The following is a 27336-nucleotide window of genomic DNA, read 5'->3' as shown; positions in this document are numbered from 1 at the left end:
GTACACTGAATATGGGAAAACTTTCTGCAGCCTTCATAATCTCACACAGTACATATAATTTAGGTCTAAGTACAGAACACACTCCGGTGTCACAGATGTCTTTGTGCAATCTCTTTCATTAAGTCCTTATGAAGCTACAAGTTGCAAATCCAAAATTCTGCTCCCTGAGGACACAGCTGTGTGAGACTTAAGTACTGTTTTAGCTCTCTGCCTATCCTGAATAGCTCTGTGAACCTAATCTTAAATACCATCATGTAACAATCACAAAAACTTTTGCTAAAGGCCATATATACTAATAAAAAAAAGACAGTGGTGCTTCCAACATTTTGAAATGCTCTGAAAACCAACTTTTCCAATACTAAATACAACAAAATAACCTTCATAAAATATAATTTTCTCCATTTACATTTTTAAAGAATTAGTAACCTATGCTTTTCAAGCACAGGAATATGCGAAATAACTCCTAACATGGACAGATTTTTTTTTAATACATAAATTAAGAAACTGGAGAGTTTTAACCCAAGTCCAGTTTCTAAACAAAGAATATTCTTGTTTAAAAATGGAAACAAATTTCCATTATAATTGTTAAAAAGTTAGCTTTACAAACAAGGGTATTTTAATTAAAAAAAAATTCTTAACAAAACTATACAGTGTACAAATTACTGTCTACAAGGTAGGCGGTTTAGTCAGAAGATCATCCTTTCTTCTTGCTACTTGCAGCTTCACAAACTCATTCACATATTTTCAATGGAGCTGCCCACCTGAACATCACCCCACAACTATATTGCTATAATTAATATTTTTGCCATGTCTTTATGTACAGTCTCCTTCACTGCCTTTTTTTTCCTTAGTCAAGCCTCAAGCGTTCATGTCACTCCAGGGGAAACACACTTCAGTGGCACAGCCATGAGGCCAGGGCTGCAAAGCAACTTAATAAAGGCAGAACAGTGCACATAGAACGGGGTGGCTCAATTTAGTCAGAATACACTTCCTGGTGAAGGAGGAGGCCAGAGACTGGATTTGAGTTCTCAATCTTATCTTAATCTTTTGACTGCTGAGCTTAAAAAAAAAAACCAACAAAACCAAACTAAAACCAAGCATACAGTAAATGAAAAGCTCATTATCTTCCAAGAAGGCTTTTCTATTAGAGAGGCAGGTGACAAAAACCCACAGTTGCTGAATAACCCAGTTTAAAGAAGGAGTTTACTTCTCTAAAAAATTGCATCTTTAAGCTCAGATTTTTTCATACAAGAGGCCAGATAAAAAAAAAAAAACCTCTCTTAAGGGCATCTCTCTACCTACAAAAGGCAATTTCCATTCTGGATATTTCATGTTGAAGCCTGAACTTGTTCCAGTTTTGTCCCAGTGTGGTATTAAAAGCTTCCAGGGAATACCTTTTTAATGGAACTAATCAAGGATATGCCCTCAGCACAGTTCTGCTCCCAGACTACTCTGTATCATGACGTGTAAAGGACAACATATACTTTGTTTTACCAGGCCAAGGCCTGAGGCACATTGTGATTGGGTCTAGCAGACTTTGCCACGTGCTTAGCAAACAAATTTACTTACTGAAGGGTTCTGAAAGAGAACCAAAGAACCCCACATTTCTTTTTGTGTCTGTGTCTTATCTGTTTGGTTTTTTTTTTTTTTCCAGTTTAGCTAAATCTCAAAGTTTATTTTCCTACAATTCCCATCTCTGTAGCCATTCAAGCTCTGCCTACACACTCTGTTCTTGTGGACACATGGGGATGTGGCACCACCACTGCTCTTAACCACAGCTGGAGCCAGAAGGGACTGATGGTGGTACACCCTGACCAGGGCTCATTGGGGTGGCTGCTGCTGGAATTGTGCCTCTGGCACTGTTCCAGTGTAGGAAAACCTCCCAAACACAGAGACAACTGCAAAGGGATGAATTTTCCCATCCACATGACTATATGCTCCTCTGCTTTCACCCTAGTAGAAGACTGGGCTTTAAAGAAAGATTAACCCTGTGTTGAGCCCTACATTGCAGAGATGCCCTGTGTGTAAGAGATCACCAGCAACATGCCCATTACTGGTCTGCAAAATGAGATCTTACTGGAAATGCACTTTTATTACCATGGTCTAATTCCTTGCGTAAAGAAACTCCTTCTCCACTACACCCCAGAGGTCTCCATTTGATCTCTATGAGAAGACTGCAAATTTCTGACATAGTCCAACCAGGCTGAAAATTGTAATTCAAATGCTGAATTTGAATTGCTGGGGCAAGAGGGGACTGGAATATAAAAAAAAAAAATATGTACAGGAAAAAAGTCAAGCAGAATAAGGGGGCAAATTCTCTGCTTGAGCATCTCTAGAGTCTACTGAAGTCAGTGGAATTATGTCAGCAAAGATTTTGGCCCTGTACTTGCATTTCCTAGACAAAGCAAACATCGTTGTCATTCTGAGCTAAAAACATTTTCTAACATGAACACTTCAGGATGCATTATCTTTGCCAGAATGGAAAAGACTTCATCTCACTGTGGGTCTTGACCTCTTTCTCTGTCTGTCTCTCTTTCTCGTGAAAAAAAACCTTGAAGTAAAACAATTTCCTCAAGTCAAGTCTGCCTCCAACAGAATTCATTATTTATTTTTAAAATCCAGAAATGATTTCAGCTTGCACCCCAGGTGGGAAGTTAAAAAGAGGGAACCTATTTGAAAGTTTGTCACAGTAGGCAGAACAGTTGCTTTGCAGCCCTTGCCTGGCTAAGGGTGCACTGCTTCACAGCTACACTGTAAAGTGTTAAAAATCCTCCCCCCACCCCAGAATATATATATATGTATGTATAAAAAAAAATCCCCTGTCCACCTCTCAGTACAGAAAAGGACCTCATCACACTGCAAAAATAGCAGTACCCACTTTGGTCAATTAAAACAAACAAAAAAAGCATACATTATTTTTTTTTTTAAATCTGTGTACTTACCTATAATAACCAATACAGCTAAAAGCACTACCTACATAGGCAAAACTTGGTATTGCATAATTCGTATAAATTTGTATCCCCTCCCCCCAATATTAATTGGAAGATGAAAAACATGAAAGGTTAATAGAAAAAACACCAAAATACTGAAAATATTGCTGGTCGATTACAATTCTTAAGCGGCAACTATACACAGCCATGATATGCTCTATAAATGTGAGATAAAGGTATAACTGTCTAAAAAATCCATGATGTCACACATTTTTCGCATCTGGAGTACAAAATATTTTTTCATAAAAATGGTAAAGATTTAAAATTATAATAAATGCAGCAAAACAAGTGTAGTGATGTCAATTTTTTTGTAGTTTTTTTTCTTTTTTTCTTTTTTTCCATTTTTTAGATTTCAAGGCAAGGCACGTAATGTGGACATTATATCTTCGTGCAAATTAGGATTACTGGAAAGAGTATTTTAAATTTTTAAAGAGACATATAGGCAAAATGTCTGCCCATGCACATTATATTTCTGTCAATATGTGAAAATTGTTGAACAAGGCTAACTTCTGAAAGCACCATGCAAGTTTACAGCACCCTGTAATTAGACTTACATTAAGAGTGCATTATTTAAATACAACATATCCCCATCCTGGTATTACCAGTTTGTAAACGGTAAGCTTTGCCCTTGTGACATGGATTTGCCTATGTCTTTGTCTCTATGATGTAGATTTTACAGAAACATGTAAACCCTATGGGTTCTTGATGCAACAAGTAACTTTAAATAAATAAATCCTACCCCTCTGTGGAAGCAGCAGCTAAACCAACATAAGTGCTGTGTTTCCATTGATTTCTTATTCTCAAGGACGTGATTTGTCTTGACTTAATGCCTTTTAATGCCCTCAAAAACCGAGGGGAAAAATAAGTTTGTTCAAAGTAATTTTTTTATTTTTAATCCCCTCAATTTAGAGTCCAAGGGCTGAAGGACTTATAGTGATGACCTCTTAGATATGATTTTTAAATTGCACTTGCCTCTGTAAGTGTTTCTTTACTGGGGAAAATGTCACTTTTTTTCTTTTTTTACTGTTGCATGAGAAGATAACACTTTTACCTGCGTAGAGGCATTTCTTCCATAGAGCCCGTGTGTTCATACTGATTGAAAATTTTAACTGCATAACACACTAGAAAAAGGCTGAATTAAGGGCCAAAGTTTAATAAATCCATACTGATAACTAAAGGCTACAGAGCTTATTTTTAAAACATTTAGAAATCAGACTGTTGAGAAAATATCTGGCTCACGGCCCTTGTCCTCCCGCAGCTCCGCTGCCTAGCCTTTGTTTTGTGAGATAACCAGGAATAGTGATCTCATGCGTAAACAACAAGAATACTAAACCAACAGAACTAGCTTATCATGCAAATATTAAGGCATCTAGAAAGTCAGTTAAAATATATTGTCAGAGACAGAACATCTATTTCCCAGTGGACTTCATATAACAAAGGCTACTAAGGAGGAGCTGCATTCTACTCATCAGTGAAATATCATCGACCCTTTGTATATCATTTCAGTTTCAACCATAAGAGAATTAATGATTGTAAGAGCTGCAATTGCTGGTCTATTTTTGTTCTTCTTTCTTCAGGTTCTTTTCTCATACTGTCTTCTTCTCTTTTCCCTTTTTTCTTTTTTTTTTTTAATTTTGCTTTTAATTTTTTTCCCTCAGTTGCTTGTTTCTGCTTGAAGGAAAGGCTCTCCAATTATGTTCAAACCATAATTTGGGACATTTGTCGGCAGGATCGGTGTCCTATTTGATACTTGGAAAGGAACCAAGCTAGCCCAGGTACCAGGACTGTTGAAAAGGGGAAAGAGACAAGGAGGGAAAGAGAGAGAAAAAAAAAACATATATTAAACATGTATACAATGAATTTGAATCAAGGTCCAGCTAATATTCATTAATAATAGCACTACTTAAGATAAAGCTGGAAAGAAAATTTGTGAATGTAACTTGAGATTCTACTTCCTAGTTTTCTTTGTGAAAGTATGAGTTGTTTGAAAGAAAAATAATTGTGTTGAACTCAGTAGCAAGTTGTATGATTCCTGAGTTACACTAAGTGGTCTGTTTGTTTATGAAAACCTCCAAAAATGTCATATGCAAATATATAGAGAAGACACAACTAAACCATACAAATGACACTACACAGTGCAATGGATATCATTTAAGAGCTAGTGAAATATACCACAGGGTACAGGTGTTCTTTTTTCAAGAATACAGCATAAAGATTCAGTGGTTCAGCATCCTGTGAGATTTCCTCCACTTTACAACACATCAGTTTATCTTGTCACCATCCCAAGATGGGCCTCTGAGATTTAAGGATGCCCATAAGAACAGAGGATTTTTATGTTCAAAAAAATTGGTTTTAAAAAAAAAATTCCCTAAGAATGTCAGTTTCAGAAACACCAGTTAACACAGGATCCAATCATCTAAACACTTGCAGCTAAGGGTAGCCATGAGTTGAGGGTAACAGCAAGTACCATATTTTTTAAAACAAGCCTCTGAGAAAAAAAAGTATTTTCAAGGATGATTCAATGACTAGGAACTTAAGTCATCATTTTAAAAGAACTCTGTCACTAAGGAGCTGAAGTCCCAATGGCATTCACAGGTTCACCAGGCACCAATCAGTAGTACTTGCAAGATGGATGGATACTCAAAGATGGGTCTCATCTGCTGTGTTCAGTACCCAGTAGCCTGAGCAGCCCTTTCCTTAGATGTGGTTCTGGCAACCCAGAAGTCCAAAACAAACTATCGTAAGCTATATGATTCTATGACTTCAGAGAAAGTTTTGTCACATTTATTCAGAAGAAAAACAGCATCATCAAGTCAGCATCACTGCCAAAGAGCTAATACCAGCACTGGACATATAGCATGCAAACCCACCCTTCCTCTGCATTTCATTGTATTGAGCTTTTCCAGTGTTTATCTCAAACATAAGTGCTTATTTCGAATTATATTCCAGGATTAGGCCAACAAGCTTCCTGATAACACATCTGCAGCCCTTCAACATGTGTATCGTGGAGGCAAAAAGTTTTCTTCCTTCTATATCTTTTGGCCCATTTCTTCACAGCTCTCTCCCTGGACAGGCAGATGCGCTTTTATGGCATCAGGTGTAAAGAGGAAAATTGACCTTTTTTATCTATTTCCAATGTTCATGACATAATTACATTTCATTTGGCAGCTTTTATGATCATTTCAGTTGCTGAAAAGTGGTCAACTTATTTTGTGAATACCAGGGGACAAGTTTCTCAGGTCTTTCACAGTAAAAAAATACAAACAGCTTCTGTAATTTACTTCTGTTTGAAAATACTTACCTCACTAAACTTGCTAATTTACTATTTTAACTCCTAGCAATTAATTTCCGGTGCTATGTTTTACACACACAAAAAAGTGGAAATAGTTCTTGACCTGCTTGTCTCAATAAAGACCATATTCCCAAAGGAGAAGGACTAATCTTATTTCATGAAGAAAATATAATAAATATTAATATCTTAATGCTTTCAATGTCTGAAGTATAAATACTTTTCAATAAGGCTGTTGTTTTTTTACTTCAGTTGGGTGTATTCTCAAAGAACACCTAAAAATCTGCAGAGTCTTAACTTTTCAGAAAATCTTTTTTTAAAATTGCTGTTTTCAAAAATTTAAGATCAGCTAATATGTTTAATTTTTTTTGTTGTTTTAATTCTATTGACTATTACAAAAAAAATCTGCTATTGAAGGAAAATAAAAACCTTTTTTGAAATTTGAAAATCACAGTTAGACCACAAATCTTGAAGCACTCACAAAAAACTTAAACCTTGTTATGCACGAAAGATTTTTCCAAGATGATATAATGAAAAGAATATGTTCCAAAAAGAAAATAAAAATTCAATACCAGAATTTCATTTAAGTGGCTTAATTGTTTCAACTTATTCTTCATCTTCCTTCACAATTTGTTTTAAAATGCATTTTTTGTTCCTTCCTCTTTGGATTTCAGTGATGTTAAGAAGTAAATGCTGAAATAATGGACACAAAGCAAATTGCCTCCAAGCATGTGGATTTATAAAAATAAGAACTAGTAGTAAAAAATAAAGACCCAGTCAGATTTGTTTGCTTGGGATCTGTCTGCATATATGTTTACAATGCACAGTTCTTTGCCGTCCTGTTACATGGGATTTACAGTGTTTAGTGACTTCAAAAAGATAGAGGACTAACTCAAAGATTATAAATTTTGTTTGAGGTCAACACTCTATTTAAAAAATTTCTTTGGCAAAGGCTAAACACACAGGCTCCAGGTTATCTTTCTGAAGATTTATAGTGCATGTCAACAATTGGATAAATACAGTTTTGACTTTTTGTTTTGTTTTTAAGTTGCCAGCCCTCTAGTGACTACAGTGGGTGAAGGAAACAAGTCAGTTCTGACTAAAAGCAAATTAGTATTTGCAACAAAGTTTTTATCTGATACTTCAAATACAAGACAGAGATCTTGATTTTTATGGAAACTGCTCAATAAAAATAAGTTGTAGCAAGTTCCTAATATGACCGTTGTTGCCATATGACCTAACAGTTTAATATAGGTGTTTATTTAAACATTTCAAGCCTCCCACCTTGTATTATGACCATGACAAAAATGCAGACTGCAAGAAATTTGTCAGTACTACTTATGAATCCTGAGGGAGTAATACATCACCCATGTTAACACTGTGCATATCCCACAGGAGTTTCAAAGCCCCTTGTCTCAAAGCTCACACCAAGCCTTCTGCCAGAGATGTTGCACAGGCAGCAGAGCACCTGGGGGGACCAAGACAGCCACACACTGTCTGCCTGCAGGACTGGAACAGCCACCTCTTCCCCACCTCTGGAGGTAGTTGAAGTCCTGGTCTAAGCACACACACTGGGCAGAGTCTGGCTGCACTGGCCCATTCCCTCTGTTTGCTGGCATTTCCTAAGACATTCTTTTCAAGGCTTGATGAGTTCTGGTTGTAGTTTAGAAAATAACATTATCATACTGCAGGTGGATGCAACTCTATCTTGGGCCACCCCAGTCCAGGTACCACCATCAGGGGCTTCCTGAAGACAAAGGAAGAAAACTGAATGAAAACTATTGAGGAAAACAGCCCTAGTCACAGCACAGAGCTCCAAGAACAGCTGTGACACAACTGTGAATAACCAAACACACAACACAAGCTCTGCTAAGCTACATGCATATGGCTGTCTATCCAATATTCCCACCACCCCCTTTACATTTATGGCAAATTTAGTTGGACTTTCATCTGTCCTATGAGCCACACTCTGCTTTGTAGCTCCCCAGCACTTCCCACAATATGAAGCCAAGCAAGGCTAACTGCCCAGAAGAGCAAGGTCTTCCTGTTAGCCTTCTCCAGCCTACTCAGAAAGGACCTCTCTGAGTATTGCAGAGCTTAGCTTCTGCCATGGAAACCATCCAATGTCTTTTTTTGCAGAACATCCTAGCAGGAGTGACAGATACTTCAGGTTGCAAAGCAACCTCTGTCTAGGTGCCCACATGAGCAGGAAATGGAGGAACACTTTTCCCTTCACCATACCATCCAGCAGTTGCTGTGAGTTAAAATTCAGCACTTGGTTTCACAAAACCAAGAGGCAACACTCTGCCTTTGTCCACTAAGCGCCTCAACCAGGGAAGCCAAAATTCTTTCCATTGCCCAGAACACAGACAAGGTGGTTGTACTTGTAGAAGTTAACAGGATGCCCACATGGCTGCTTCCTCAGATAAGAAATCTTTGTATATGAGTGGAATTAAGCAGGTCTACCCCACACTCCCGTTTACTACTCCTGAGGAAATCTGTTATCCATTTGCTGACAGAAGTTATAATATAAATGCCTTTCCACTGAAACATGAAGTGAGACCTAAAAAACTGCTCAAGGCTAAGTTTTGAAGAAAATTACGTGAGAAGCACCATAAGAATCTGTTGTGAGATTCAGATCTATCTTTGTTGCAGGACCACCTTCCTGAAGCATCACACTTTTAAGTGATTTCACTACTGCTAGCAGTTTTCTCGTCACCATAGCTAGACCATCAAATACATTATACAGTCAACAGTTCCCTCTCTATCTACAGGAAGTATAATGTATTTATCTGTTCAAATGCAATAAAACAGCAAAGGAAAATTCTGCAAGCATACTACAGGGTTAACATTCTCCATTATACTTTCCATTACAGTTTCCAGATGTTAATTCAATCAAGATTTCTGCCATGATTTCCTCTTAAAGATAATAATTTCTGTTTCAAGAACCTCTGATTAAAATATTACTGGAATGGACCACAAGTAGTGCTTATATTATATGTATATACAGTCCACTTTGGAGGTTATAATAACATAAAGACCATAATAATGTTAAACAATTAACTAAATGCAATAAAAAATAAATCTAATCTGACCTGAATAAATGTGGAGGTCTTTCATATTCTTATTTTCCATCAGTTACTACCTTCCTTCTTTTGCAGTTTCAGAAGTCTGTAAGAGTATTTTACCATTCAGAAAGTACATCTAAAGCAGTATTTCCTTCTTGCAGCTTTACTATAATATACATGAACTCACTAGCTTACAGAAGGTAGAGGAGAGCCTGCAAAGTCAGTCCTTGGATGGAAAAGGTAGAAATACCTTTCAATCAATGTTGAGTGAAATGACGGTAGTAAACCACCAAGCAAGGAACTTCTCTCTAGTAAGTATTTGCCCATGTAAATGCAGGGAGTTTTACCATTTAAAATTATTTGGATCATAAGAATTTTGGAAATGCAATTTTGCTACTCTCAGTGTCCTGGTTAAATTTCCACTTCTGCATTTCTGCCAAAAGAATAACCACCCTTCCAACATCCACTTAAAGGAGTACTTCTGTTACCATTATGAACTGGCATCCATAGGTAAATAGCTTCCAAATTTCACCTCCAAGTTGAGTACTTGTTTCAAGACATGTGTGAAGTATCTTAGTTTAGTTTAGGATGACTTCTGCAGTTTAGCAGGCACATATCACCCATCTAGCAGACAGAGGAGTTAAAGATTTATGCCCATGGGAGGGAAAAGGAAAATCTATAAGAATACTATTTATTCTATTCCCTGCAAAACTTCTTTTTGTGGCAGTGAAACACAAAAAGGTACACAAAGGTCAGGAAGAGGCTACAGAACCCATTACTTACAAAGAATACCCACAACAGAGGGAGTGCCCAGAGAAATCGTGCATTTCCATGCTGTGCTTTGGACCATTCATGTACAAGAATTTGGTGCAGGAACAGGACTAACAGCAGATTTCAAACATGCACTTGCACAGAGGAGGCTCTGACCAAGTCAAGACAAACCACAGAGAACTTGTGCGTGGTTACCAGAGTCCACTGGGGTGCCCATGAAAAACTAACTCTCAACTTTACACACCTGCACTACATTTTTCTTTTCCCAAATATCACTATTTTAATTTCAAACCATTAGAATTTTTACCTTAACATTTTAAAAAAATGTAACTACAAGTTTATCAAATTAGCATGACTAAATAATAATACAGATGATCCTAATTGTACCAAACAAACAAACAAAATAAACCCCAAACAAATCAGTTCTACTGATTCAAAAGAAACAATTGGAGGTAACATGATAAGGAAGTAGAAAGCTGGAGTAACCAAGGGGTTAAATATAAAGTTTACACTTGGGAATTCTCAATAATATGCTCCTCCTTCCCTAGCAGCTGCCAAAAATCATCTGACAGGAAACATAAGATTAAGTTTGTCCCACCTAAGAGAACAAAGAGATCTCAGAACAGGCAACCAGTTCACTGCAGAGCAAGAACTTTTCTAATTCTGTTGGAATCTGCAGTGCTGCTCAGAAATTATTACTGAAGTTGTTTTCTTTATTTTAGCATCTTGCTTCTAGATCAACTCATTCATTTTGGTCACACTGCAGTTCTTGTTGCTTCTCCCATAAAGTTTAACTTAAAGCTCCAAACATAATCATGTGGAAAATGGACATTATTGATTCCTATGGTCCATTGTTCCCCCATTCTAAGTCCCTGAAGTTCAAGTTCAATCTGGAATTACATCATGTCTGGTTTCTCCTGGTTACCAGACGGCTTGAGACGTGACCACAGCTACAGAAAAAACAAACAGCCTTCTTCACGCTTCGGCTCCCCTATCGATTCAAACATAAACTTTTTTTTTTTCTCTCAAGTATGCCTCAAGTATGGAGCATGGTTAATTTAGAGATTAAGTTCCAAATTAGATTATCTAATGGCATCTTAATGGATTGCTGACCCATTTCCTGTGAGATGGCAGCATGCAAGTCTGGCTTGAATACAACTAATTTCTTAGGAAGTGTTCTTAGGAAGTGTTTCTTAGGAAGATCCTTGCCTGGATGGGGAGGAAACAATGTTTTGTACATCATTATGCATTACAGAGTTGTGCATAACTATTAGAATTAGTTACTTAAATTTATAAAGATAAGAAATCATTTGATTTTCTCTCTATGAATATTTTTGCACTCAGGAAACTTAAGGCTTTTTGTTCTTGAATTGTAATGAAATGCTACTTTTATTCCAAACCATTGCTGGGGAGAGGAATGAGGGAGGGACACAGGTCACAGTGTATGAACTACTGCTCTAACAGGTGTCTGTGTTTGCCAAAATGTGTTTCCACAGACATCCTGTGTAATTTTAGCTATATGCTTTCTCAATACAAATCGTGAACAAGATATTGTAAGGCAAAAGCAATATGCACCCATTCTCAATTCCCCTTCGACTTCTCTCTCTGATAAATCAGATTTCCCCATTTGATTGCCTTATCAGCACTGTTAGCATAAATACACAGTGGTGTGGGGAGGGTGGGGAGTGGGAGGGAGAGGAATGATGCTTGGAATGCTGAATACCCCACAGCTACAGCTGAGAAAGAAATTCAGCACTCTGAGAACAGTGCTCCCCTCAGCATCTCCAGGATTGAGCCAGCTGTTGTACTATGCTGATGTGTCAAGATAACAGAATGAAAGCATGAAATTCTAGCCTAGTCCATTTGCCTGGATAGGGTAAAGGTAATGTTAAACAGTTAATGCAGAATGATTGTTAAAAGAATTAATATAAATAAAAATACATTTGTTGATAGCTGAATTGAAGCGTACACTTTGGCAATGCAAAGTTGCTAACAGTCTGTGGAAGACTTGCAAAAATTCCACACAGTCTAGGAGAGACCCATCATGCCAGCTTTTATGAGTATTTATACTGGAAATACCATCAGTGGTGTAATGAGTGGCTTAGATTTAGGATCAAACTCATGCTATCAGCCTCACACACACACCCCCATTTTTGTCACTCTCACTTTTTTCTTAAATGTACTTTTTGCATACAGTCTTTCCCTCACATAGTGACTGAGACTGTATTTTTCTAAATGAGCCTTACAGATTTTCACAGCTTTTCCTCGCCTTCTGTCTCTAGGAAAAAAGAACTGCCATTATCAAAAAAATAAGGATTTGGGGTTTTTTAATGGTTTTGAATATCTTCTTCACAAGTACACCAAAAAATTACCTAAATGATCATAAAAGTATTGGAAAGTTTATTTCTACTGATGTGTTTAAATGGTGTTCAATTTCAGCAGACACAAAAAAATACATTTTTAATAAATATAAAAAGTCATATAACAACAGAATATTCTAAATGTTCTAAGTAAGCAATGAAAAAATCAAACCAATCCAAATAAAAGCTGTAGATGGTTTGATATGAGGAGCAAAGTAAAAATTACTACTTCTAAATACTTCACCAAATAACTGGGATAGGGTTTTTTTCCATTTTATTTTGGGTTTTTTAGGATGCTCACTGAATGTTTAATATAAATATTTCTTTTAAAGATACTAGAATGTTTAACTCAGCTATGCAGACTATTTATTTTTTGTTATCACTTTTCACTGCAAGACTTCTGGGTTTGTAGAAAAGGGTGTATCAGTGATCTAAGTTTTTGTGGCTTTTTGGTCCTTTTTTGTTTAGTATTACTCATATTCTCTTTTCTGCAAAGTTCAGTCTTTGCATACAGACCACTACTGTTTTATACCTGAATATTTAGATGCCAACAGACACATAATTTTCTAAGGAAATAAAACAAAAAAGAAGAAATTTGAAATCTATGCATTTTACCTACCACGAGGTGGGATAGGCAACTATTAGTAAGACAAAGACACACAGAAATAACAGAAAATTTTTTGTCATTCACCTTTTCCAAACTTCCAAGGTGTGGTTCACCAACAATGCCTGACGACAAAGGTTTCAACCTGACCATATCTGCTACCTTGTATCTGTAGAGACAGAGCAGCTAACACTGAGGGACTGCCAACATTTTCACCTGCCTGAGGTCAATAACCCTTCTGAAAATCAGTATACTTAACCACAAAAGACTGATGTAAAAGGTGAGATTGAGTACAATCAAACTGAGCTCTGCAGATCTAAAGAAATCACATAATCAAACATTTATCGAACCATTTGGAGTTGCAACAACTTGTTTGGATTGGTGTATATTTCTTTGCCCACATGTGACAATTACTTTTGAAATATATTCTTGTTTTCTTATGTTGGCTTTAGTGTTAGAAGACTCACTGCCCATTAACCTGTGCAGGTATAATTTCTCTTCTTAGGTCCTTATCTCTGTGGCATTTGAAGAATGTCATTTTTAAAAACCCAACAACTAAAAGCCATCTGCTTAGGCGGAACTGTTTGCTTCCTTGTCCTTCTAGGCTGTGCATAATCCAAGAGAAAGTGGCATAGCCTAGGCCTCAAAAAAATGTCCATGGCAGGTTTTGTGCCCAAGCTCTTCTGCCAGTGCTTGTGTTTGTTGGTAGGGTCACAGTGGCAGGCAGCATTCTGGAGTGATCTGCAAAGCAGTGTGGTCTGTAACAGGAAATGGATCATGGAGAAGGCTTTCAATCACCACTAAAGTTTCCTGGATCATCACATAGAAATGTTTTCCTCCACTTTTCCTTTCTTTTCACAATTTATGCCCAGGGTGTTGTATGATGGTACTGAAAAACAGAATTCACCAAACTCTAGGACAGCGCTTCTATCGGTGTAACTGGCATTGCTTTAAGGGGGGCTCGAGTGACGACTGATTAAAACTGTGTGAGGATGCTCCTAGCTAGGTTGTTGTGATGTAATTTTCTAATGCCTGTCAATGCCCTGAAAAATGTCACTTTGTAGTGGGAGAATAAATCACCCCCTCTGTGCTATAAAAGCTTCGTTTCCATTCACTCCTGGCAGTACATTGAAAACTATAGCAATTACTGTGTGATGGGGATTTGTAATGTGAATCACAGCCCTTGAGGAGATGAGGTGAATCCATTAGCTAATTTTCCATTGTACTCTCTAATATATAAGGAAAGAAATGACAAGGTCTTATTTTACCGCCACAATTCTTCCAGATTTAAAACATTGCTTCATATAAATTGAAGAAAAAAAAAAAACAAACAACCAAATACAGGAGAAATTAAACTTCAGATTTGTAAACAGCACTAGTTTTTAAATTCAGTAATTTCTTTTCCAAGTTGATACTCAAAACTCCCAAAACTTCTAGCAATCCATAGTACCATCAGCACAATGCATCAGAAGGCATTTTGTTTATAGTACGTATAAATTACACTCACACACATACTAACACTATCTATTCAGAAGTACATATATTTTCATGTACACATAAATTTCTAAAAAAATATTTTAAATTATTTAATGAGTGAGTGGCTAATACTTCATCTGATAGGCTCCCAACCTACAAGCCTTACATGGACAACTCTCATTGAGTGCTACAGATAATCCTGTACATGAAAAAGATGAAAACTGATGTATCAAAATTATGTTGATTAGTTTATATGCCTATTTAGATAAACAGGCTGTTTATCTAAATTATTTAGATAAACAGGCTGTTTATCTTTCTGCTGTTATCACAGTCCACTATATACCAAGAGATGTAAAATCTAATAAATTAATAATATATCAAAGGTTAATAAAGTTTATTGTTTGGTTTATTTGTTGGGGGGAGAATAGGGTGGGCTCATAGAAAAAGAAACTTCTTTTGTAAATCGTTCCTAACTTTTCTGTTATCTAGTTGAAAAATAAAATGGTTCGTATCTTACCTTTAGTGACCTAAAACTACACCAGCCAATTGGTAAGAAATGTCTCTAGGAATAATATAGTTATTCTTCACCCAAAACCAACCACCACCTCAGCCATTTATTATTATACTCATCTACACCTCTAAAAGCACAGTTTTCTTTCTCTTAACAATCAGGTCCCAAAAATATGAGAGCAAAGACATTTTTAAAGCCTAAGATCAGCATTTCCTTCAACTCGCAAACCCTTTGCATAGGACAGCAAATGACATTATTTCAGGTGTCACATTAAGGGATCATCTAATGTCAGCTTGCATGAAAGATAACCTGAATGTGTTTAGGAGAAATGTTACACACATATTTTTATCATAATGCTGTCACATATAATCTGGAGGCCCACTAAAACAGATATTGCCGCTCTATGCAACTTTTTAGAGGCAGTGTAGGGGTGGAAATAATTAAAATGTTACCTTTGCCAAGTAATTCCCAATGTATCCTCACTGGCACTGGGGTATAAATGCCTGCCGTTTTGATTCATGGTCCAGTCACAAATTCTCAGCTGTCAATTGAAACCTAGCAGTCAGATATGGATCGAGCATACTACAGTTTTTAGTACTTAAATGAATACATGCAAACTAGTACTGTACATGGCAAAAGTCTTACTTTCCCAATAAGTAACTTTAAAAAACAAAACAAAGAAAAATAACTTATTTTGAGAGATAAATGCCTATAGACTTGTTTAATATAATGCCACTTTAATATGATCCTCTATTAATAAAGCATAAAAGAGTAACTTGTGTGTAGCACATAACAATTAGCCATTATTAGATTACAAACTGAGCTGGAATAAAAGGAAATGTTAATAATCAATAGTGCGATACTTTAAGAAAGGAAATAATTATGCTGTCTTTTTAAGCAGTGCTCTATATAATGTGTATTTAGTATGGTAAAATATAATCAATATCTTCTAGCATGCTTTTGGTAAATATAGAAGACATGCAATTTATAGAAAATTTGCCAAAATTAAACAAATTCTATGTTGTTATCTAACCATTTAAGAAGAGTAAAGATATTTTGTAACTGAAGTTTATTAATCAAGTGTTACTGAAAGGGGTATCACTTCGCAAGAGGTGATAAAATAATCTAATCGTGTTCAGACTCAGAAAAGTAGAATTTAAAATACTTACTGCATTTTAATATAAAGACAAATGTACTAAATATTAGCTGAAACAAATTCTTCCCAGATCCTCAAATCATCAGTTCTGCCTTCACAGACTGTTCAAGCAACCCTCAGCAGCTCTGTTTATTTAACAGCTGCCCAATAGTGTTAGCAGATTTATTGAAAATATATGCTGCTTATTTTTAAGCTTAAGAAAGTGAACTTATCTGGTTTCTGAAGAAAATATATGTTTTATTCTCTGTATAGTCATGTTTATATAAATTGCTGTACTATAATATATTATTAGACACTCTGAAGATAATCTTGCCGAGTTTAATTGCATTCAATGCATTTTAGTTTTCTCTGTCCATGTTCCCATTCTTGAGATAGCACAGGCTACAGCAAACAAACTACAATAAACTGTTTTCACAGGAGCACAATTTATTGCAGTCTTTTCCTGAAAAATACAAATGCTGAGGACAAGACAATATTGCAAACCTGACCCTGTCTGGCTGTTAGACTAATAAGCTTCCTGCTGTTAAGGTCTGAGAAATGGAAATGTTAGTCTTTGATGTTTTCATAGGGATTGTTTCTTGTTTGTTATCTAAAGAACTCCAAGGGACCTTCTAAAGGCCATTAAAAGCATGACTAAACCACATGAAATTAACCAGAAAAGGAAACATGCAGTTTAAAAGTTTGCTAGAGGTAACTGTGAATAATATATTAAACATGTTTAAAGAAATGGGTAAGTAAACATTTGATTTAGTCACTATACAAAATGGGATCCTGAGCTTGATTTTAATAATGAAAACATAATAAAATATGTCAGCCCAGTTATTCAATGTACAGTAGACATATTTCTGCTATTATACTTAAGGATGTCATCATCTTCACTACAAATGCATATTTTAGAGCTTCTTAACTTAGCTATAAAAACTCAGTTGCAGCTGAAACAAAAGACTGAAAGGTTAAACCCTCCCACCCATCCACCTCTTTTACTTCTTCACAAAATATAAAATCTATGCATAAACAACCTGTGGCTGATTAGAACCATTAAAAATATACTAAAATCACAAACTTAGCATTACCAAATTATTATATTCACTTAGTTATAACTCAAAAATCTGGCAAGCACTTAACTTGTTATATAGATCTTAATTGCATTTGCCATTTGGGGAAAAGAGCAAGAGACTGATATATTGCATTTTAGTAAATTAGCTTCTGCACTATATCACTGTATTCTTCCCACAGTCTGTGTGAAAACCTTCCACACATACAGTTTATGTGTTAAATTTATCATTAAGAAAGCACCACAAAGTTTTTGAAACATATTTCATAAATGTTAGTAATGGCATGCTGCTTATTATATACAGTCACATGTACCTCGACTCACATACAGCCAAATACTGCAAAGAAAATAATGCAACATGTTCATTTCATACCTAATCTGTAAGCATGTACGTGCACATTTATAAGAAGGTTCATGCTCCATGAGACTCACAGTTAGTACTGTGTTCACTGCACCATGCTTGCAGTACAGACAACACCGTGGAGAGGTGCAGGTTTGCATGACAGCTGGCTCTGTGACAAGCCCAGGGCTGTATTAGTTGTACTGAAATACACCTTCCAATGTAAAAAACTGCTGTTCCACATTCCTCAGTTGGCTCACATAGATGCCCCATTGTCTTTAAAAATTAACCTGCCCGGAATTTTTATTTTTTTAAACTCTCCCTCATGTAAAACTTCCTCTCCCAAGTCACCCCTATTGAAAGATGTCTGCATGTCTAAGATTTAGAAATACCACTTCCAAAGTCTGCATCTGCATCCTTTGCATATGTTGAGTGGCTTCTGGGTAAAAATACTTTAGAATTTAATAGAACTCTGTAAGTCTGGACTCCTTTTGATGGAAAAAGTCTGATCTCAGCAGCAGTGGGAGGCTGCCCTGGGAGCAGGGAGGATGTCCACGTAGCCCAGAAGGGAAAGCTTGGGTGCATAGACATGACATGAATACTAAGCTTTGGAAGGACATAAGGCACTTTACTACAGTATTTCAAGTGCTATATATCATCTGGAGTAATACTGAAAGCTTTCTGTCTAGTTCTCCTCAGAGTAACTTAGGTACCTCTAAAACCATGCTACAGTGTTAGCTGGAGTGGAGAAGGCACAGTCATTCTTACCCACTATAAGCCACCCTAAAAGTATTTCTCTGCAAGATATATGAAGAGGAGAGGCAGGAAACTAATTGAGAAAACTTACATTCCTCAGTAGAGAGTCATAAGAAATGGTCCCCAGGAGATATCTAATAACTGCTGAAAACATTACTAATTTTCTCAAATGTATGTTATGAATGAAAAATCAATTACCTGACTTGACATGTGACATGGTGAAAAGTCTTCCCTAGAAGGCTGCTGAACAGACTTGACCTTGAGTCCACAGTTCTGTGGATTTTTAGCAAAGCAAGCCACAAATACCTCACTACCATAACATCTTCCATCCTCAAAACATTATCAGTGATTTTCTTATTTATCTCTTATTTAACTACAAGAGAAAGAGGATGAGTCTATACTATGAAGTGGAAATGGATGCCCAGCCTTGCAGAAGATGAGGAATCCTCACAGGTAGTTGAGGCATTTTCCTAGTCCTGGATCCTAGGCTCTGCCCTTATTCCTATGACACACCCCCACTGCTGCACTCATGAAGCAGCTGAGAGCACAAAGCACTGCATGCATCTCTCCTGGGAGGCAGTGCAACTCCTTCATTCACCTCAGATATTTTACAGGAAGGGAACACAAGCTTGGAAGTGGACACAGGCCTGGAGACAAGCAAAGAAGAAGACTGAATGCTTCTCTTCTGTAGAATGCCAGGAAATTGATTTTGTTTTACACTTTCCAGAGCTGTGAGACATACTGATGTGAAGTTCTACCCAAGTGCTAGATTTTACTATAGCTGTCTTCACAGTTTAAACAGCACCTTGCAAGCACAACCATCCTGCAGTGTTTTAAGTATGCAAATCACACATACATTAAAAACCCACAGCCCAACAGCTCAATCTTTAATCACAGTATGAATGATTTTTAGGGGTTAGTATTTAAGCAGATTTTGTAGCCTTGTATGTAAAGAATGGCTAAGACTAACATCCATTTCAAGTTTCTGTGATAGCTAGTGAAAGAAGAATTGTAATTTGGAAAGTGTAATAGGAGACTGCTATAGCTTCTGTTAGTTGAGAAGAGACCATAAAACTTAACATTTGCATATTGTCATTGTTCTGACTGAAACTTCCTTTAAATGTGTTTCCTTTCCAGCAAGCTTATGTGAAAGGTGACCTCTTAGCCATTTACATACCTCCCTGGCAATCATGTGACCCAGTTTTACGTCAAACTGTCAATTATGATAAGGGACACAATAAGAACAGGCTAAGTGTTGATAACCTGTTTCCTGACTTTACTGACAAGTTCTCTTTAGGAGTCCGCCTGTGTTCTTCTTTCAGCTGCTGCTGAATGCAAAAGTAACATCCACTCAAAACATTTTGTAAACAAATACTCTGTGTTCAGTGGACATTTAAGTTCAAAATTTCCGTGATTAATATAGTATGAAGAGAACTACATTTTGAACTGTGCAGCTCAGCAACTAAAGGATTCATCTGGTAAGAAGAAATTTCTACTGAAGAGACAGGGAAGGCATTTGTGGGAAATAAAAAGCTATCTACAGTTTTCTGATTATTTTGGAGACCTTATTGCTATGTATATTGAAAAGGTCTCACTCATTATTGTAAAATCTGTGTGAAAATCATGAATGCAACATAGCATCATACCCAGAAAGTGGAAGCTTTAGTGAAAACCATGACACTGAGTTTATCAGTGCAAAAATTGGAAGAGTTCATTAACTCCTCAGCAACTGGGACAGCATTAGTTAACACAGTGAAAGTTTTAGAGATTATTGTTAACAACCTTAATAGCTATTCCATTTATTTATGTTTTCTAATTAAAAATAGAATCATCCATACAAGGCCAGAGGTGCACTAAAATTAAATGGTCAAGAACAAAAACCTTGCAGTTATTTCATTCATTCGAACAGAAACCTTATTTTTTTGTGGTATTATTCATCTGCACTTGCAATAAATACAAGTGTCTATCCATCCATCTATCCATCCATTCATCCATCCATCCATCCATCCATCCATCCATCCATCCATCCATCCATCCATCCATCCATTCATCCATCCATCCATCCATCTTTTTAAACTATTTACACAGGCAAAGTATATGACTAGTATTTCTGGCAACCTTCTAGCATTATTGCCAGAAACAACATGACCTGACTCTAAGTGTTTGTCATTTCAATACCATAATAAATCCATGAAGTTGGAGAACCATGACACAAGGAGGCTAAATGTCATCACATAACTGTGAGGATCCTGATCATTAGGACTTTGTTACTGAATTAATGATCTGGCCATTAAAGTTCCTTAGACAAAGTTACTAGAATCTGGCAAGGAGTTGTGTCCACTTACAGAGGGCAGAATTTGACTGACTTTCCTCAGTTTGTTTGTTGTTTTTTTCCTCTAGTCTAGGCTTAGAAATCTTCAATAAATGCACATTAATAGGGAGGAGGAGGATGAAGGTGCACCCATATAACTGAAAAGATTACCCACCTCTCTTTTATTTTATTTAATTTAGCTAGGATGTCTCTCAGCAGAGATAAATAACAGTGAGCATTAGATTTGGCTTCAGAAAATACTTCCACCAATGACCAACAATAAAATCAAGAAAAATTTTCTCATTCAGTTACTAGCTCTTATCATGTCCCTTGCCCTCTCCCATGGTGTTCTTCCTGCAGTTATGTTATCAACACTTAACAAGTCTCAGAAGCTGATGCTGAATCAAAAAAAGAAAAAACAAGTGGTCATCACTCATTTCTAATAGACAGAGGAGGTATGATATGAATTTTTTTACAAGTAAGTGCCAAGATATATATGATTCTCCAAATTCCTCTGAAGCAAGATGTTATTTTTTGTAACTATTTATGCCACAGCATAGAAATAGATGGCATTTCAAGGCAAGTAATGGGGAGATCCACCAGCTAGTGTATCAGAAAGTGGACTGCATAGTTATCATTCCCCATTAGAATCTAGTCTTTCTAAATATCAATGTTACAGGCTAAGTAATGCATATAACATCACAATTTCATAGTATTCACATCAGTAAAAGCCAAAAAATTCTCTCACTGGCCCTATTAGGTATTGTCTTTCAAAGTTTTTTTCAGTGCTTCCTATCTAAATGTGAGTATTTAGGGTTGCTTTGCGGTACATGGTTTACTGGAACTTCTAGGAAGCTATCACTTTGTCCAGACTCCATGTGAGCGTGTGTTACAAAATACATGTGTAACTTTCTAATTCATTGTGGTTACTGTAACTTAAATGGGCTACATAATGGCTCTTTTTAACAGCAAAAAAAACTACTCGTGGGTACTTGCTAATATTCCTCATAACCAGAGAAAATAAATCTTCATAAAGACTCCTCCAATGAAGTAAAAAAGGTACTAGTGACAATATTTATTCTTGAGGGGTCACTGTGCATTACAGGGAGGAATGTTTAAAAGATTTCTCTGGAACTAAAACCAATGGCTTTCTAATTGAAAATTTCTCTCCACTAATACAAAATGATTAATCACCTTATTTCACGTACCCCTTGATTTTTCTTTTCATTCATCATGGGTTGCTTTAAAGCAAATGCATTTAAAATATGCCACAAGAAGACTGGTCTCTTTTGAATTGTTGTAAAGTAATGAAAGGACATAGTAAATCAATCCCATTTGTGCCTTACCAAAGGATAACCTTTGCTCTATTGAAGTTGTTTAGACAATCTCAATGCTCTACGTTACTTTCTACACACACACACACACGTGTCATCTCTAGAATTGGAGATGAAGGTAACTAATGAAGGTAACTAGTGAAGGTAATTAATTCATTAGAAACATACCTATAAATACTTAGATATCCATATTTATCCATCTGAAAAACTTCAAGTATTCTGTTCTTTCAGATAGTTTCAGCTGGCCATACTAGTCCTTAATTTTCTACGCATCTGTAGGCATTCATACACACAAACACACTCAGGCAAACACAGACATGTCCATTGCATATGTTAGAAGAGAATAGTGAGTTAAGCACAAAGACAATAAAACATTGATATTTTTAAATATATTACATGGCTCATTGGTCACCAATTGATGCTCTTGGATTAATACAATGAGACCATTAATCAATACACTTTAAAAAGGGAAACATTGGTTTAACACAGTAGCATTAAATAATTTTTCTGCTTCTGAAGTGAATATGAGATTTAGTTTAGTTTCCCCTTCCCTTTAAGCCATTTGGCCACATGTTTTACCACGGAAGGGAGTATCAGACACAACACATGTCAGTACCAAAGACCTATGAGATCCCCCTCACTTTGATGTTCCAAGAACACTGCTGAAATTTTGAAATCTATTTTGATCTACACAAAGACAAAAATAAATAGAAGATGCCAAACATCAGCAATATATATGTCAAGTTCAGCCAGGACAAAATTAAAAATGCTTCTACTACTTTCTGGCATGTGATGAGAAGTCTTTCAATGAGCTTGGAACGCGGAGTTGGCCTAAGTAGGAGCAGCCTGCAGAAAGAATTGTGTCCAGAACTACAAAGGGGAAAAAACATATTACACATCCCTAAATTAACAGGATGTCAGAGATATTTCAAAGAACACTGTTTAAAACTTCACAAGAACTCTACAAATTACATTCACTCTGCATAAAAAAGAGAGGTGTTGTGTGTGCCTTAAAAAACAATAATCATATGTTGTGTATCTTGAAAAAAACCATTTCATAGTAATTACAACATATTTCATAATAAAAAATCTTGGGGAGGTTAAAAAAAATCTAACAAAACAATATGGCAGAAAAGTTTTTGAGAAATTAATGGCTGGAGGAGCTACTAATAGTCACTACATATTTTCATAATAAAGTGTATAGATGTTTGAATTTAATCTTACTAGTCAAAAAAATAGTTGGCAATGCATCAGCTATTTTGAATAAATTATCATCTTTATGATTTTCTCTGATCTCTGCATGTGGTGACCTTTAAAATGGACATACTGCCTCCTTGCCATGTGAGTGGGTATGGATAGGGAGTTTCAGCTGAAGCAAGGGTCAGCTATATCTTAACAATGTAGAACAGGTAGGTTTTACTGAAAAATGAAACAAAAATGCATATAAACTGCTGACAGTAACACAAGTCTGAGAAAAAAATACAGTATGACAAATACCAAGCCTACTTAACACCCTCTTTCTTATTGCCACATTCAGCTTTTCTCCTTGTAACATTTCTATTGCTGTGAACTTCAAAGTCCTATACTGTTAACATCTAAGAGGAACACAAACACACATCATAAAGTACATTAAAATACTAAAGGGTCTGAATTTATTTTTGAAATGTACCATTTCTGTATATGCATGGCCTTGCTACTGACTGCAGCTAATTTATTTGTATGCCATCATTAACCTCAGCTCTATATTTTCACAGTTTGGGTAAACACTTCATTTGCATTAAATTTGCAGCATTAATGAGATGTGAAATTTAAAATGCTACTTGAAATATAAATGATGTAAGAAACTAGAATAAAAATGTGGTTTTGTCACGTTTGAAATCAGCAGACCAATTTAAATCTATTACGCTAGAAATGATAATGCACTGCCTTGAGAATTTGGTTTTACAACCGATCTTCTAAAAGTAAAATGAAGAAATGTGTTAAACATCTGGAGGAAATGGAAACAAAACTTGAAAATAATAAACTGTATTTTTTGTTTTGAAAGTTTTGCTTATTTTTATAAACTGATTTTGAAATTAGTATTTGTTTCTTAAACACCTCATTCTACTTCCTAAAATCCTATTAAAGATTAAATGTATGAACGCCTGAAAAATAAAATATTGAAAGAAACATATCAGGAGTTCCTTAAGATGGGACCAATCTAAGAAAGAAAGAATAGTCTGAACTGATATTTCTTAAAGCATTCAATTTGTTTCGAACAAACATCATCTTCACATGACAAGTGCTGAAAACCTCAAGATTTCAGTCTAATCCAAGATACCCGTGGCAGCATGTAGGAAGGTAATACCACAAAAGCTTCTCTACATCATTACACCTATGTGAAACTTGCCCACCTGTTGCTGGTGTAGGAAGGATGGGTCTCTTGGGCTTAGTCCCACATATCGATTGGCTTGGGATGTGCCTGAGGCTGTATAGGCTGATTAAGGAAGAACAAAACATATTGATAAAAATACCAACCTATCATATCTATTACCTTGTGCAGGTACAGTACAAACATGAGAGATCCAGAGTTATGATTTTGCAATATATAGGAAGTGTCTTTGGCTTTCCTTTAAGAGAAAGCAAAAGAAATATTAGACCAAATTTGGAAAGGCATGTGTAAATTCCTATAAACTTCAATGGAAGCTGCATGTGTAAATCACAATGATGTCTCTTGACAATAGTAGTTCCTTTGATTAATTTTTTTTCAACTTATTTCCTAATTTATTTATTTGAACTAATCACACTTTTAATTTCTATTATACCAATCTAAAGCAACGGTGAAATCACTGAAATTGCAATGCTGACAGAAAATATTCATGATCATGATATTTTTATTTCTGTAAAGGCCCTGTTTTTAACGAGAAAGTACCAAACAACTGTAAAAGTAGAACATAAATTTGAACAAAAAGTTTGCTTATGTGGCATTAAATGAATTTTTGCAGTAATGGGATATAATCTGATTTATATTTTCCTAAGAAGGGAGCTAATTCTTACTGTGCAATATAACAGAAAACATTCAACTCCACCATACATCAGAAAACAATATTTTCTGAGGGGAGCGACTAAAACAATTCTCTCTCTACCTGCTTCAGAAGATTGAAGAAATCCATTTCTGAGGAGAAAGGGAATGTCAAGTGAAGCTAGGATTAGCTACAGGGAATGGATCCCCCACCTGTAGGACAAATTCCTCTCTGGTCTCTCCCAGTAATTCCTAAAAGTCATTATGTTCCTATGTGGCAGTTATCAAATTAGTTAGGTGGTCTTACTCAGCTTACCAGTGTGGAGATGTCCACACTGCAATCTGTAGCATCAGAGCCTGGAAATTTGCTGGAAAACTAGCAAAGACTTAGTAGCAAAACTACTAAAACTGGACAGACATATACAAGCATGCCAGTGAGAAGCTAGATGAGAGTACTTACTAAACTGGCCTGCTAATATTAAGTTCACATGGGAAAAAAACCAAGAAAATGTATTCATTTTTTAAAAAATTAAAAATTCTATATACACTAAATAGGCTTTACTGAAAAACTATAATAAGAATTAACCAATTATTAGAAGGAAATTATGATGGAGGCCTCAGGGTTCCACAAATATTATTTGTAAAGCATGATGTTCTTTCTCATTAATAAAAATTCTGCTATTGCACTTCAGAATGAAAAGCAGTGCAAATCATTTGTCAATTTATTTCCATCACACTGAATAATAATGATATTTTTTTGTCCAAGTTATATAAATATATAACTATATGTATTTTGGACCAATCAAACAGTCAATTACTGCAAATAAAAGTAAAACAATGTATAAATCATGCTAAGTGTTGATTTTCCCATTAGGTTAACATCAGTAATCTGTGCGGTGGACCTATTATGACTGATAATACAGTTTGACTGATTATACAGTTTATATGCATTCATATATAATTTATATATCAAAAGGACACAATCCCTCATTTTTATTGTTATTTTCTTCATCAATAAGCTATATTTCTTCATTTTTTTATGCTCTTACAGTTTTCAACCCAGTGTCAAAAGCCTATATCAAGGAGATAGTTTTCTGAGAATCATAACATACCTGAGCAGGTGAGCTGTATACCTATCTTGTAGGCAGTACAGCCACATTGAAAAAAACTTGCATATAGGGATTTTTCCTATTATTATTTATGTGCTGTAGTGGCAAGAATTTACTTGGAAACTAATATGGAAGCATGGAGAAAGCCTTATTTTATGTATCTAAGCCAAGGTGTTCTAAAGGTTCCGCAGGAATCAGCTACTCAGGTTCCCATGAGTTGCACAAGAAACTGGGTGCTTATTTGATTGGAAAATATGATCTAAATAGTTCACTTGGTAGTAGAACAATGTACAGATTAGGTATGCTTTCCTATAATGATGATTAAGGTCATATAACCAGAAAACATCCCTAAAAAGTTCTGGCATTTACTGTGTTCTTTTTGCCACTTTTATCAGAAACCCTGTCCTCATCTAAGAGAGATATGTAGGCCAAGCACAATCATGTCAAAGTAGAATGAAACCACAAGTACTTGAAACTGTACAAGAATTTAGTTTTCTCAGTTTTCTGTTCTGGTGCAAATGTTTAGAGCATCAGCTTCTACTTTGCTGCTAAAACTAACTTTTCTTAAAAGGTCCAAAAACTGTACCAAAAATCACCAGTGAAGCTACAGACATACTCCTAGCAAAACTAGCAAAACTATTATACTTAAGACCTCTTAACAAAACTAGTATACTGAAAGAATAAATAAAATACTTCCATATATATATATATATATATATATATATATATATATATATATATATATATGTATATATATATTTATACTTCAGCAGTAGTTTCTCCAAAAGTTACTATCTTTTTATGATAAATGCTTAAAACAGTTTGCTCTTTTACATCTTATGCCTTTGAGTCTCACATCTTCCTCAGATGCTAATGAAAAGTTTTAAAGAGGTATAACACCTGAAAAGGATAGTTTATGGTCTCCATTAATGGCAGACCAATAGTTAGGGAGTGTATCTGAAGTTCAAATATTAAATAGGTCTAGAACAAGTAATTTAAATGTTACAAATCCTAAAGAGACTAATACTTTTAAAGACTGTTAAGATTTTTTTCCAAGAATCTGGAACTGTCTCCTAAAAATCTTCACTACTCTGTTAAATGCTGGTAACACGGCCATCTCAAATCCAAATAAAAGTTCAAGGACAACAGAAATTCAGAACAAAAATTCAGTTAAAAAGCAGAATTCTGCACCACTTATTATGAATA

The 27336-nt window shown here is 35.7% G+C and overlaps 1 protein-coding gene across 5 annotated transcripts in view; it reads right to left on the bottom strand.

Annotated features, from left to right (window-relative positions):
• Positions 1–2847: 2847 nt before the first annotated feature.
• Positions 2848–27336, bottom strand: part of NFIB (nuclear factor I B) — a 166100-nt gene continuing 141611 nt past the window's right edge. For 2 of the 5 annotated variants that reach the window (XM_066568723.1, XM_066568724.1), the window contains exons 10-12: positions 24414–24496; positions 15522–15610; positions 2848–4774 (exon numbers count right to left, since the gene is read on the bottom strand). In XM_066568723.1, coding sequence (XP_066424820.1) covers positions 4645–4774; positions 15522–15610; positions 24414–24496 — 302 coding nt within the window. In that variant the 3' untranslated portion in view covers positions 2848–4644. The remainder of the gene's footprint in view (positions 4775–15521; positions 15611–24413; positions 24497–27336) is intronic. The other 3 variants (XM_066568720.1, XM_066568721.1, XM_066568722.1) reach the window with 2 other exon arrangements.

The sequence above is a fragment of the Molothrus aeneus genome, chromosome Z (genome assembly GCF_037042795.1).
Source record: "Molothrus aeneus isolate 106 chromosome Z, BPBGC_Maene_1.0, whole genome shotgun sequence".
Classification (NCBI taxonomy): domain Eukaryota; kingdom Metazoa; phylum Chordata; class Aves; order Passeriformes; family Icteridae; genus Molothrus; species Molothrus aeneus.
The sequence above is the reverse complement of the archived record's forward strand: the minus strand, read 5'-3'. Positions and strand labels throughout refer to the sequence as shown.